At 36.5% G+C, this 15,294-nt stretch overlaps 1 protein-coding gene across 1 annotated transcript in view; it reads right to left on the bottom strand.

Moving 5' to 3' along the window:
- Positions 1–15,294, bottom strand: part of vex (somatomedin B and thrombospondin type 1 domain containing protein vexed) — a 307,350-nt gene that overhangs the window by 100,181 nt on the left and 191,875 nt on the right. Inside the window, exon 3 of the mRNA XM_081768307.1 lies at positions 1,657–1,777. Coding sequence (XP_081624433.1) covers positions 1,657–1,777 — 121 coding nt within the window. The remainder of the gene's footprint in view (positions 1–1,656; positions 1,778–15,294) is intronic.

The following is a 15,294-nucleotide window of genomic DNA, read 5'->3' as shown; positions in this document are numbered from 1 at the left end:
AATTCGGAAAAACGAAAACTTAAATTTCCGAAACCGAGATTTTTCTTAAAAGGCCATCCCTAATTCAGAGTTCTTTTGAATGTGCTTGAGTTCTGTGTGTGTGTGTTTTGCGTCGTTGTGCAATAACAAGGTTATGAAACGGGAACTATTATTAACGTGAGCTCCGAACCGTGACTGGGCCTTGAATCCGATGCAGTTGGCGAATTCACAGAACACCAATCAAGAACAATCTTCACAGTATAGACCATTCCCCACCTAACCTAACCTAAGATATCTGGGTGACAGAACCACGCCAGTGGTTCACGTAGGAGTCCGTTGAAAAGTGTGTCGATAGGAGGAGAAAATTTAAGGATGTTCTATGTAGTGATTTCTATATTTCTATATACTATACAGGGTATTTCAAACTGAATACCGGGGTTTTAAGGTTTTGTAGTATTTATTACATTTAACGTACAATTATAAATAATACATAAAATGAAAAAGCAACTCAAAACAGTTTTTGCTACAACTGTTCAATGTGAGCACCATTCGTCACACAGCACATATCAAGTCGATAGGCGAGTTCTTCCCAAACCTTGATCAGTGTGCTTTGCAAGCATAGTACTATGGGTTAATGCCTATGTCCACCCCCGCCCATCCTTAGCGCCGTCCCTGCATGGGAGTGGTCTAAGAAAATGCCCTTGTAGGTCCGATGGACCTACAATTTCTAATTCATCGAATTGCCGTTACATTCTCGTATTCTCAAGTGCTGCCTCTGGTGTCAATCATCCGCATTGTTTTCATCACACACAATATAGGAGAGATTTACGTTGTATGTTTTGTTGTCAGATGCTGCTGATTAATGCCGCTAGGGGCGCTGAATGTTATGTAACAAGTTTTTGCTGTTTTGTAGGGCCGATGAGACCTACATGTTGCTTTCTGAATGATATGTTATAAGTTTAATAAGGGATTCTAATTGATTTTGACAAGATATCAGTACTGTTTGTTCTAAAACAAAGCTGCATAGCGTAATTAAAAATTTAAATGAAGAATTGCTGATTTTTCAACCGTTTCTAAACTATATCATATAGTGCCGTGCCATGGGGGAATGAAAACGGGCCAAGACCACGTGCGCCGAAGTAAGGGGCGCAAAATTCGGGAGGAGAATAGAAAATGGAAGAAAAAGTAATAAAAAAGTGCTCAAAATCAAAGAAAAGCACGGCTTATTTTTGAAAATTTTCTTACGCTTCGCTCCAACCATGGTGGCGCTTCGCGGTTGGACTGTCGACCTCACTCATATGTACGGGGGCGCCGTCGTCCCGGGCGCTGATTTTCCACGGCACGGCACTATCAGATATCAAGTTCTGTGCATATTTCTTCGTTTTTCACTGCTCAAAGAAACAACTTATTAGCACTAACAGGAAGAAAAATTCATTCACATTTCTCACAGAAAGTTAACTTGCACGTGTAATAAGGGACAAATGAATATCAGAGTTGCCAGTACAACTGTAATTTACTTCGTTGTCCATAAACAGAAAAGACATACGTATGCCCGATTGGACCTATAACTTTCAAGCGCGTGGATTTGATACTTTGCTTTAGATTATAAGGCCAAAATTTATCCTTTGGAGCTAACGTGTTATATATGTATAAAACAAAATTACTATATGTACTTACTCTTTGCTATTTTCTCTTTCAGGGTCCTTTGGATATCGCAGCCTTAAATTCTTTCTGATGTCATGAGTTTCGTTTATTTTTCGGCTGGAACTCAAAGCAGCAGGAAGCAATAAAGCAGTCTCTGAAAAGAGAATAATAATCTATTAACATTTAAGAGTAAAATTAGATAATTTCACAATTATACTCGAATTAAAAACAAATATTACATTTTGTATTCTCCTGTTCTGATGCCTAATTAAAATGTTTAACTAACCTATATATATATATATATATATATATATATATATATATATATATATATATATATATATATATATATATATTAACCTTCTGCCCGCACAGAACCTCCAAAGTTAAACTCCTGGACACATTACTGGCTGGCTATTAAAACTTACTTGTGTAGCCTCTTAGTACATTGGCCCTGTAGTCAGCAAGTTCTTTGGAGGTGGAAGAAAGAGGGATAATGAGTTTTTCAGGGATCCTGGGCTTATTACATACTACAAGCAAAATAAAACTCGTCTTTCAGAATATGAAAGCATTATATGCCACTATACATATGTATTACACACATACATACGTATTATGATTATTTTCAGTACACTGCCTAACGAAGCATGGGTTTCGTCCAAGGATCTGATAAAATAGAGGATCTGCCCTTACAACAAAATCTTGAAGCCATGCGTCACAATTTCGCCACCCCTACTCTGCCCACTCCGCCCAATAGGATCACAATGTTTTGAGCCAACAATCATGGTGGAAACGAAAGTAGCCAATCAGACAATGGTAGAAACGAGAGTAGCCAATCAGACGTGCCGATGCTCGGTTGTTTTTTTGGCTTCATCGATTTAATAGGATGACGATACGTATGGGCAGATACTCTATTTATAACATCCTTGGTTTCGACAGTGAGTGGTTAGAAAAAATGAAATGAAATCTTTGAGTTTAACGTCCCACGTTTATGCCATTAGGCTAAGGAACACGATGGTTAAAGCAAGTGAAGATGAGAGAAGAATTGGTGGAATGAAAAAGTGAGAGGAAACAGGAATACGCTAAAAAAATCCATACACGATATTGTCCACCACAAACTTACTGAGCTGGGGATCGAATCAGAGACCCCACGCACCAAAGATAGTCGCTCTGCCACTGAGCCACCAAACTCTCATTTAAAATAGTTAAAGATGTTTTTCAAAGATTTTTTTTTGTGGGGACAGCGGTGGTTCAGTGGTAGAGCGTGTGGGGATCCTTGGTTCGATCTAATCTCGCGCCAAGTGGGCTTTGTGACCGACAAACACCATGTTTGTGGATTCTCTCAGAATTCTCCCGTTTCGTTGCATTGTCTTCATTCCACCATTATATTCATTCTCATCTCATCTCATCATCTCCTTTAGCCAACACGACATATGCGTGGGACATAAAACTGAAAGATTTCATTTTATTTTTTCAGTATTTTTTTTTCATAGAAGGGAAGGAAAACAGCGAGAAGAAGAGGGGGATTGAAAATTTACAATAGGATGGTCATATCTCAAAATACTTCAAGGATACAAACATGAAATTTGATACTTAAGCTCCTTATTTAATATAAGTAGTCATACACCATAGCGTTTCCGCAAAATTCACTCTTAACGGGAGAAGGAGACAATTACTATTTTTTTAAATATACAGGGTGTTTGAAAAAGAACTCCCAAGTTTTAAGTATAAATTTAATTGGGAAACGAATGAAAACTTACATCAATGAGTACATATCATGAAAGAGAATTCCTTTAAGTTTTGTTTAATGTTGGTAGACTTCAACGTGGGATTCATTTGTGGCCCTGCACACGTCGAGACGATATTCGACTTCTCGCTACGTATTCACCAACATTTCAGGTGTAACTGTCCCAACCGCCGCGACGATTCTTTCCCGTAAATGATTTATGTCTCTGATCTTTTCAGTGTACACAACATTTTTTATGTGGCCTCAGTTTTCACAAGCCAAATAACACACTGCGCTTTGTGTTGGCGGAGTACACATTGTTGCTGAGTTGCTCTGCACTGCACGCCTGCCTGGACTGAACTGAGGAAACAGAGGGAAAAAAAAACAGCACTGGTGCCGTCTGCAGGTCAAGCAGATCTGCCAACTGCAGGGGTGCCAAACTTGGACAGTTGATGAATCAAACACAATAAAATAGAATAGTGTATGTCACTTTGTACAGATTCTAGGACACATTAAAACTAGGGAGTTCTTTTTCAAACACACTGTATAAAAATAACTTTTAGGTTATCTGTCTCGTCATCATAAGAGAACGCTGCACCATTTGAAATTAATTTTTGAACATTGTTAGGACTCGGACAATGTCATAAACGTATTCTTCCCATGCGGAGAACGGGTATTTTAGGTATAAAGATAATAACAGTGTTCGTCGGGCTGAGAAAAGAATTACGCGAGATTTAGCAAAAATGCTCTTTCATTCGTTTTAATGAAGTGTTAATAGCAAAAAGACGAAATAACGATAAATAACTTTGTTTTTTAGAGATTATGCTAAAACTACAAAATTCATAGTACTTCTGCAACAATGGGAAATAAGATTTTTAGGATTTTCATATTATTTTTGGAAATTGGTAAAACTTATTACTTTGCAATAATAAAATTAACAATATGAATAATATATTATTATCATTATTATAAATGCTAAAAGTTCATTTTCCTCATTTTGTTGAAAGTGAGAGGGAAACTTGTAAAGCTACCCCAAACTCAAACTCTCACTTTTGGGATGCAGCAAACAATACAATCTTTAACAGCGCTAACTTTTCGTTTCGTGTGGTCTTGCTTAGAGAGCTAAGCCATCTCTTTGCTAAGAGATTTTGACGGATCACACGGTCTTATTTTACGTAGCAATAAATGGGCAGAAGTTAACGCAGCAGCCGAGCTTCCTCGAAAACAAGTTACCATTACAAAAGGAAATGTAATCTTTAGGAAATCTCTTGGCCAAACACATTGTAATTTATCACGCAACGAAGGCTCCAAAAATATCTGATAGTACATACGTAATTTACGTTTTAAGAAGATAATAGTATAAGTTAATTGAAGAACAACAAAAGGAAAATTCGAATCAACACTAATTGACCAAAAAAAGATTACAAACACCAAGAAAATACAGTTACAAATACTTTTGAATACTTGAAGCAAACTTATAAATAATGGTCTCAAGATCCAACTACAAATGAATTCAGAGAAATAAATCAGAAGTTAATCCTCAGAATCCAAAGAACTTATTTCCCAAGATTTTATGATTGTGTCGCCATAAAACACAATTATAAGGAAGGTTCTGTAGTTTCAAAATTTCAGCCAAAGTTCTCTTAACCGTAAGATATAGTAAACCTTTCAAGGAATCAGTGAAGATATGTAATACTCAAATTTTCTAAATAAAAGAACTCTACACACCAGACGTGTTCGTTAGTCGTTACAATCAATTCAACAGCATATTTTTCAATACCAAGTCCATAACGAGACTTGCAACCTATGCTTCAAGGTGAGATCCATATCATATGTCCTATAAAGTAAGAATTAAACCGAAATTTTTAAAACTTGATTACGAGGTTTTGTCCCAAGTGTGGTATTAACCCATTTAACTACACCGATCACTTTTATAGCAAGAGCAGAGTGGCCATTTACAATTTGTCTCTTGTTCATGAGAGTGTGTGGATAATTAGAAATTAGAAAGTTTATGTGAAAGGAAAAGATTAAGACTTAGGATATTAGATACCACTAATCAAATACATAAGGACTGAGTACTGATGAGACATTATCCAAATATTCTCTTGTATATGTCAATAAGTATTTATTCCATATTTTATAGCCAAGAAATTAAATTCTTAGTTTTCTTTACAGAAACAAACCAACAAAAAGAACACTTCCACATTATTTTTCATAAGCTGAATTTAATCTTTACTTATTAACTCAGAACCTGTCTTGATTTCCACTGATTGGATATTTATCCTCTGCTGTTATGTAACCACGTAGAACAAAAGAGTACTGTGGGTTGCATACGTGCAAGGTGTTCTTAGAAATAGGCAGAGAAGAAAGTATATCTTTTCACCTCCTAGACCCTCCCCCTCGGCATAAAATTGAAAAACGGCTTTGTACACGATTAGCTCCGATAAAGATCTACCTGTGTACCAAATTTAGTGCTTGTAGTGGCTCTCTTCTATGTGAAATTCTGTCAATAGACACATATACATGATTTCATATAGAAATGTAGATTACTATTATTATTATTATTATTATTATTATTATTATTATTATTATTATATACAAACTTACCTTTTCATTTTGTTACGTTAGACGAAGGACACTTAAGTATTTTTAAGAATGTACATTTTTCAGTTTAACATCCCACAATTGTGTTCCGAAGCCAAGCGATTCGGTGATTACGATAATGGTAGAATAAATGGAATGAAGAAAGAGAGAGAAAACAGAAGACCCCCAAGGAAAGTGGTTTCATCCTAGTGATCCAGACCTTCCCGAAATCACGAATGTTCTGTAAATTTGGTGTAATTTTACAAATTTTAAGATAACTTATCCTCATATTGAATTTGGTCACCCCCGTAAAATTTTAGATCCCCGCCCAAAATAAATTCCAGTATACATGTCTTCCCAAACACACGATGTTTGTCCATCTCAAAGCCTTCTTGGCAGAAGCTGGAATCGAACTAGGGACTGACTCCCAAGTACCAAAGCGGCGACCGCTTTACCAATGAGTCACTGCGATCTCAACATATATTTTTTTCAATATTATTAGTATACAAAAGGGAAAAAAACAAATGTCAAAAGATAAAATATACGACTAATCGATAATTTCATTGAACTGGACAAAATGAAATAGGTGAGTAAATTCTCATGAGTAGTTTTCGAGAAAATCAAAAAGACCTGCTTTTATGGTGGGAAAGGTGTCGTTAGTTAATAATAATTAATAGGTTTTTTTTAATAAATATTCTACTAGAACAGATTGTTTATTTAACTATATCCTGTACATGAGGACATGGGTAGAGCTAGTGGTTAAAGAGTTGGACTCACGTCCGAGTGGTCTCGGGTTCGATTCCCGGCCGGTGTTTCCCAATTTTCGGCGTCCATCCAGTGTCGAGAGGCAAACTAGAAAGTAACATGAATAAAAGACGCGATGCTCGCTAGGTGCTCCTAATAACGCCTATAAGAGACACAGGGACGCAATGCGCTGATCACGTTTTAGTCATTAGGTGGACGTAGTTCAACGGGTCGCCTACAGATGGCGTTGGAGCGTCTCAGGCTTACAAAGGACTGTCATGTCAAGAAGTTTGAATTATATACTATACATGTAAAAGAAATGTACTGTTAAATATGTGTTTGTATCTATCGGTTCCCTTCATGCAGTGGTATGTTTACTCGTAATAGTGACGCACATCCTAAATAAATTTGAAAAAAATAAAGAAACGTTCTTCTCAGTATTGCTTAAAGAAAGGACCAAAAAACAAGAATTTTAGGAATGTTCAAAAAAACATTGAATCAAAAGATTGCAATCTTGGCCAATAATTAGTTTTTGAATCAGGGGCTACAAAATTTTTGAACGGCCCCTAAATCGAGTTTTCATATTTTCTACGGAATAAGTACATCATATTGAGTGACGTGATAATTTGGGTTTGGCTACACTATACGTAGTTCTCCAGATATAAGGCGTACAAGAAACTTTTTGATTGAGTCTTTTGATCCAACTAGTGCAATTTAAAACTTTGGCTCCTGGGTATTATCAAATCGGTGTAACAAAAACCCTAACCAGCTTTTAATACTCATACCCGAATCCAACATTTTTGTCGTGAGAGGTCCAAGCTTTGAATGGAGGGGTCCAATACTTCAAGCTATTATGTAGTATTAAACGGGTATTATTCTGCACACGAAAAGACGATAACTGTAAAATACTTCCACCTATATTTTCAGAAAAATGATATATAATTTTTATATACAAGAGAAAGAGAACAGATGAAGCGTAAGATTAAGCTTTTATCCTAAACCAAGAAGCGTAAGATTAAACTTTCATTCTAAACCAAAAAGCGTAAGATTAAACTTTCATCCTAAACCAAGAAGCGTAAGATTAAACTTTCATCCTAAACCAAGAAGCGTAAGATTAAACTTTCATCCTAATCCAAGAAGCGTAAGATTAAACTTTCATCCTAAACCAAAAAGCGTAAGATTAAACTTTCATCCTAAACCAAGAAGCGTAAGATTAAACTTTTATCCTAAACCAAGAAGCGTAAGATTAAACTTTTATCCTAAACCAAGAACCGTAAGATTAAACTTTCATCCTAATCCAAGAAGCGTAAGATTAAACTTTCATCCTAAACCAAGAAGCGTAAGATTAAACTTTCATCCTAATCGAAGAAGCGTAAGATTAAACTTTCATCCTAAACCAAGAAGCGTAAGATTAAACTTTCATCCTAAACCAAGAAGCGTAAGATTAAACTTTCATCCTAAACCAAGAAGCGTAAGATTAAACTTTCATCCTAAACCAAGAAGCGTAAGATTAAACTTTCATCCTAAACCAAGAAGCGTAAGATTAAACTTTCATCCTAAACCAAGAAGCGTAAGATTAAACTTTCATCCTAAACCAAGAAGCGTAAGATTAAACTTTCATCCTAAACCAAGAAGCGTAAGATTAAACTTTCATCCTAAACCAAGAAGCGTAGGATTAAACTTTCATCCTAATCCAAGAAGCGTAAGATTAAACTTTCATCCTAAACCAAAAAGCGTAAGATTAAACTTTCATCCTAAACCAAGAAGCGTAAGATTAAACTTTTATCCTAAACCAAGAAGCGTAAGATTAAACTTTCATTCTAAACCAAGAAGCGTAAGATTAAACTTTCATTCTAAACCAAGAAGCGTGAGATTAAAATTTCATGCTAAACTAATCATTTCCCTATTAAACAAGTACAGTTTTATTGAGAAAGTGTACAAATGTATGTCGAGTTAGGAATTTTTGTGGGGACGTCCGGACCCGGTGGATCCCCCCTGGATACGCCTCTGCTCGGATCCAAGATGCAAAATTAACTTGTAGTACGTAACAACAAAGCCAAGTAAACAATGAACCCACCAAAAAAAAAAAAAATAATAATCATCCTTCATTATGATTCACTTCCTACATAGCAAGGTCATTTAACACTTACTATATATATTTCTTCCTATAAACAAGCATTTTTTTTTTTTTTGTTATTTTCCCTTTGTACTCAACATACGCGGAGTGAACAAAGGTCGGTCATTGAGCACGAGCGTATGTAAGCAAAAGTGTGCGTGTGTGCATATGTACGTTGTATACACTTCGTTATCAGTAGGTCAACAAAATATTCCTTTCTCTTTTTTTATGTTAACACAGCGCGACGCGAATCTTTGGCCGAAGACATCGCTAAAAACGATTGCAGACAGAGCAGAGGGCAAAAAGTCAATCTCTTCTCATTGTGTTTGGTTGGTCACGGCCAAAAATAAAAAAAAAGAAAAGCGTGATTCTTGACTTTGTACATTATCTTACTTCCATGTTGTGAAATCATCATTGATGTTAAAGTCCCTGAACTAAGTGCAAAAAAAAAAAAGTAATAAATAAATAGTTTTTTTAAAATGCTTATACAAAAGCGCAATTGCATTTATAACACCTGTTGTCAAGTGTTTATTTTTAAAACTTCTTTGTTAAGTATATTATTAGTGACACAGAAAATTTTATCTGACATATTTAGGTCGCATGAAGCCGGAAGACTTCGGTATGATTGATAACCATAATTAAACAAATACGTACATATTTATATATCAATTACGCCGCATGCATCACTAGAAACCGGAGTTTACTTAAGTTCTTAAAAGACAAGTTTAGTATGTATACTCATGTGGTTGAAGAATGCTAATATTTATATAGCCTATATATATTTTTTCGATGGTCTTTTCTTTTTCTTTTTTTTTTCTTACTCCCTGTCTCATGTCTCTTGTGTGTTACCGAAGCATGCACATTTAATCTACTAATGGTATTTTTCTGGTCATGCATATAGTCAAACGCTTAGTGAGCCCGCGTTTTATTTTTATTTTTTTTTTCGCATGGCCTCCGGTTCGATTTCTAGTGAAAGTACAGAGTTTCAGGATTATCGTAATACGTGTATAGCAAGCGTCACTGTTTCGAAAAAAATACTCCAAAAAAAAGTATAATTCATTTCTTCAACCGAAGTGCATGCAGTTCGTGTATAAAGACTGCCGCGGATGCTCGTGACCATAAATAAGTCATCGTCCGAGTCATCTTGCGGAAAACACCTTCGATGACTAAATGGCCAATCAGAACCCTCATTTCAAAGAATGGGCAGTCGCTTGTCAACTCCACGTGGAGTCTTAGTTGCTACAATTCCAAACGCTGTCCTTTAAGGTGGATCACCACCCGGAAGTCAGTACACATTTCAACTCATTTCTTTAACTATTATGCAATGAAACGTTACATATTATAAATATTGTACTATATGATAAAGTTATGTTTCAGCTAAAACACAAGACACTGCTTCATTTGATTGTGTCTTCTGATATCGAAAAAGGTAACAAATAAAAGAAAATATTTGTTTCATTTTACAATGAGCACACAAGATGGCACTTGCTGTTAAATCTTACTAGAAGTGCTCAATTTTATGAAATGTTTATTTGAATGTGTAAAGTACTTTAAAGTAACGATCTTATTACAAAATAGATATATTGTTTGACCGGTTTTCGTGTAATATTTCACAATGTATATAAATATTAATTTACATTTAAGGAAATAGAGTTTTAAAAGAAACTTACGCAGAACGCCATAGTGCGTTGTTGCCAAATTTGTACGTTTAATTCCTGGGTTCTAGCGTTGCAGTTCGAGAAGCGGAACTTAGCTGTTAATTGCGGTAAGGGTCGAAAACTAATTTCTTCAGTAAGTATCCAAGCAGAATTCCATGATTACTTCCTTTATTATCTGGCAGCAGTAAATACTCGACACTACCTGGCAACGTCTCACTATTCAAGCAGTGTTTAGCATAGCACCGACAAAAGCTAGTGATCCACCTTAAGTTAGTTAGAAGATTGTTATATGTATTTTATACTTGATCCCCAAACTTTCGTACTTGTTCTTACATTGTCTGACATCTGTGTTATATTAGCCATATTATTGGGAAGATATAACAGAGATAGTGGGTATTACGACGTTGCAATCTGGCAAGTGCGGTCGAAAGAGAGATGGAGGGAGGAAGGGATGCTATTGTAAAAATCAGCATGGGAACTTGAAAGAAATTTGCCGTACTGTAGGGTCTACTTCTGTTGAGTGAAGACAATATACGTACTATTATGACGCATACACCTCGTGAAGGAATTTGGTTTGTATGGCGAGGAAGTGGAAATGGAACATATTTTTGGCGTGCTTAATTGGTTGCAGGAAACCGCTTCTCAGCAACTATTACGTTTTTTACTCTATTGCAATCAACGATAAAACCAAAATTGGTTGGTTTCTGTCACTTCTAATTGGAATAGAGTCTTAATAGAGAACATGGTACCTTTTCTTAGAACGCTAAATCGATTTCAAAAGTTTGCTTCTCGCTAATTTCTATGGATTTTACTCTACGTAGATCAATATTGAAAACAGAGGTTGTAGTGGATTTGTATGACTTCTGTGTTTAGTACAGAGTTACGGGTGGCAATTAAGTGTATTCTTGGAAAAGCTTAATCGATTTTATTGTAGGCACTTCTCGCTATCTATTACCGTTTTCACCCGATAATGATTAACGTTAAAATCGGAAATGCTTGATTTGTACCATTTCCGGTGGATGGAACACCTCGAGCAACAAACCCACCTTCTAACTTTTGACTGTCTACGTCCTGGCTAAAAATTAAGACGATCTACCACGTAGCTCTCTCTAGTGGTTTTGTTGGCCTCCCGGACGAACATTCACACAGACAGAGAATATATATAAGTTTTTCCTAAACCAAATTCTTTAGAAGAGAGGTTTAAGTTGAGTTGATGATTAGTTTAGCATTCCTTTCAGCAGCGAGTCTATATGAGACGGAGACCTATAGCTCAACGTGGGATCTGAACCACATGAGCTTCCGCTGGAAATCGAACGCGGGTTTACCACGTCAAAGATGCGTACGCTAACCGCTTAGCCACGAGGGAACTCAGAAATGAATTGTTTTTCTGTTAAAAGGGCGTATGTGCAATAAAAAAGTTGCCGGTAAATGACAAAGTTTAGTATATGAAAAGAAAAAAAAGCCTTATATTTGTAACACGTTTCAAGAAACACACATCTAGTTGCCACACGTAGAATATTACATCCACCTTTAAAATATTCATTTGTTTAAAAAAAAAGTTAAAATTGTGAAAAATGTTACATACGCCCTTTTAACAGAAAGTGATTCAAATGAAGTTTGAGTAAATATTTCTCCATAAGGGCAGCTATACTTCAATGTATACTCATGTCCAAAATTATTGTCGCATGTTTATAAATATGTTGTTGTAGGAATATAATTTGATAACGAATTCGCAAGGCATTTCTTACAATGTTAGTATGTGTACAATCGACAAAGACATGTATGTGGCAAATTTCATGTCAAAATAACAGTAAATAAGAACAATAAAACGAAAATAAAACTTTCTTGTCCATTTAGCAACATTTTGTTTTACTCATTCTAATTTTCGTATTTATAATTCTTTTCCTATGAAATTCACCACAAATATAAATTTATTGATTATACACATAGTGTAAGTATTAAAAGTACCCCGAAAAATCAAAATAAAATTATATTCTTACAAGAAGGCAGCTATAGATATGCGACAATCATTTTGGACATAAGTGTACGTCAAGTGATCCTAGTCATGCCAAAGAGCTAGGAGAAAGTTTCGCCGAAGAGTTGTTTGTTTGAAGTGCCGAGTTCGATATCCGGTGCGAACATTCGGTCGAAAAGGAAGGGAAAGCCATTTCAGGCCAAACATCCTGAGTGAAATTTTTCGTTTTCCTCACTCACACCAAGCAAATATTAGGATGGTTCTTGACGTACAGTCCGAGGCCGCTACCTTCCTTTCACCCTTTCCCGGTTTGTGTCATAGCCGAAGGACGGCACCACTCATACGTAAAGGGCTTAAAAAGGCCATAGATGACAAATGGCCAGAAGTATAATTCCTATTCTTAATCCTAAAAATTGTTTGTTTGAGTTAGGATCCCTTTCAGCAGCGAGTCTATATGAGACATTGACCTAAACCTTAACGCCGGACTCAAACCACATGAGCTCCTACCCGGGAATGGAAAGCAGGTCTTCCGCGAGATGTTTAAGTATCTACGCAGGTAGGTTATTTCCATTTGAAGACTTTCTAATATTATATATTTTTAACCCTTTTAGGATTTCCTATTTTTGAGGTAAATTTTAGACTTTCAATCAAACAGATACTGCTTTCTTACTATTCATCGTAGAATCATGGTTCATACTTCTTTTTTTTTTAATCAGAATACAGCAACCTTTCCAACGGTACCTCATTTGTCCGTACTATACAACAGGAACGGGGAAAATTGGGGAAAACCGGGAGTTGTTTCAAAAATAAATTTCAAAACTTTTGCGTCCCTCTAGCTGGGTCTGGGTTTATGTAATGATCTGAAAATCAGTTGAAAAATACGTAGTTATGTACACAATGCGTGTACAAAATTTCAATTTTATATTTTGAAAACAAAGGGCTGATTTTTTTTTTTTTTTTTTTTTTTTTTTTTTTTAATCTGAAGGTAATCCATTTATATATAAATGGATCCCACATGATTTGACTCCGCGCCAGAAGGCAACGCGAGCAGATACCTGTGTTTCTTTGCTGTCTCGTCTCAGTAAGAAGTCATTTCTGGACAGGGTGTAAAATGTGATGAGAAGCAGGTCCTGTACGTAGCTTCACGGCGCCGTCATCTTTGGTTAGAATCCCATGAACCTGTTCCAAAACGGCCGAAACCAGTACTGCACCAGAAGAAGGTCCTCCTGTGTGTTTGGTGGACAGCTCGCGGCATCGTGCATCGGGACCTGCTACCAGCTGGTCAGAGCATCCTTACAACTGTGTACTGTCAGCAGTTGAGCCGTGTTCAAGAAAAATTCTGGAGCCAGCATTTCTGAATCACAAAGGAGTCCTCTATAACAGGACAACTCTAAGCCTCACATGGTTAGGATGACCTGGGACACCATTCTACTCCTTGGATTGGAAACACTATTGCATCCGCCATACTCCCCAGACGTTGCACCGTCCGATTATCATCTACTCCATTCCTTGGACAATCACCTTAAAGGATGCCAGTTAAAAGTTCTTGGCAGATGTGCAAAATGCACTTGATACCGTCATCGCTTCACGACCCACCAAGTTCTACCGTGATTGAATCCGTGGCCTTCCAGAGCGTTGGCAGAAGGTCGTCGATGATTGGTCGATGCTGATGGAAACTATTTTTGATCTTCCAGGTACGTCTTAGGCAGCGCCGTAACTTAGATCTTTTTCTGGAGGGAAAGCATTAATACGGGTATTTGGGCTCCCTAGAAAAGTTGTTTTCTAATTCTTGGGCCCCATATTTCTCTTTTTATGGGTCCCCGCAAGACAAGGTCTGAGGTCCCGTTAAATAGTCCCTGGGCCCGTTCCATGCACGACAAATTAATTAAGGAAATAATATTGAATAAATATTATTTCTAGGGCACCTAACAGGAGACATATTTTACTGAAGTGGGTCCACGAGTTATTTTTGTTTTATTGACCATTTGTATGCTGTTTTGTTTATGTAGTATAGTGAACCTGTTTGATGCTTCATTTATAATTTCATGTTCGTATATGGAGTAAGAAAATTTTGTCTTAAAATGTGCCCCCTGCCTCCCACAAGTTACGGCGCTGGTCTTAGGTGACATATCGATGTTTGAAGGTGGCGGGTGAAAAAGCGATAGAACTTTCTTGGTTATCTTTATAATTATGAAATGATCACTACTACTTACGCGTTCCATTTACGTATCACAGTTTAAAGTACAGGGTGGCCCAAAAGTAGGTATACACCCCTGCATTGATCAAGTGTAACATTCTAGCTTATAGGTTTATTTGCTTCGGCTGTTCCGAGCTTAAGATATAAGTAAAAAGATATTAAGAACAAATAAAAAAGAAACTAAGTTTACCTGATGGATAACAATAAGAAATGATATAAAAAGCAACGAGTTGATTAGTACGTGACTGTATACCTACTTTTGGGCTACCCTGTATTTATCTAAAGAAAACACATTTCCAATACATTAGCAACTTCCCTTGACGATGGGTTTTCTTGTCTCAGGAACAATACTCTCTAGCGACAAGATTCTCTGGGCACCCACCCATTCACTTGCCTCCTGTGTGTGTGTGTGTTTTGCCAGTTTTATGTCCGCATCTAGAATTCTGTTAATAAAGAAAAATAAATATGCCTTATGCATGCTTTTGTACATATAACTTTTCACGAATTTTTTCCTTCTCTCTTTTCAGTTCCGATCCTGATTTATTTACTTTTTGCTTAGTGGCTGTGTTGGATATCCTGCCAGCGGAAAGTACAAAAGAAAATATTGAACTTCGGAACCTTTGATATCGCTTCCTACACACAATAGGGAAATCTAATTCACAGACAAAATTT

This window comes from Thermobia domestica, chromosome 8 (genome assembly GCF_964235325.1).
Source record: "Thermobia domestica chromosome 8, izTheDome1.hap1.1, whole genome shotgun sequence".
Taxonomy (NCBI): Eukaryota; Metazoa; Arthropoda; class Insecta; order Zygentoma; family Lepismatidae; genus Thermobia; species Thermobia domestica.
Note: the sequence above shows the minus strand (reverse complement) of the source record. Positions and strands in the feature narration are given on the sequence as shown.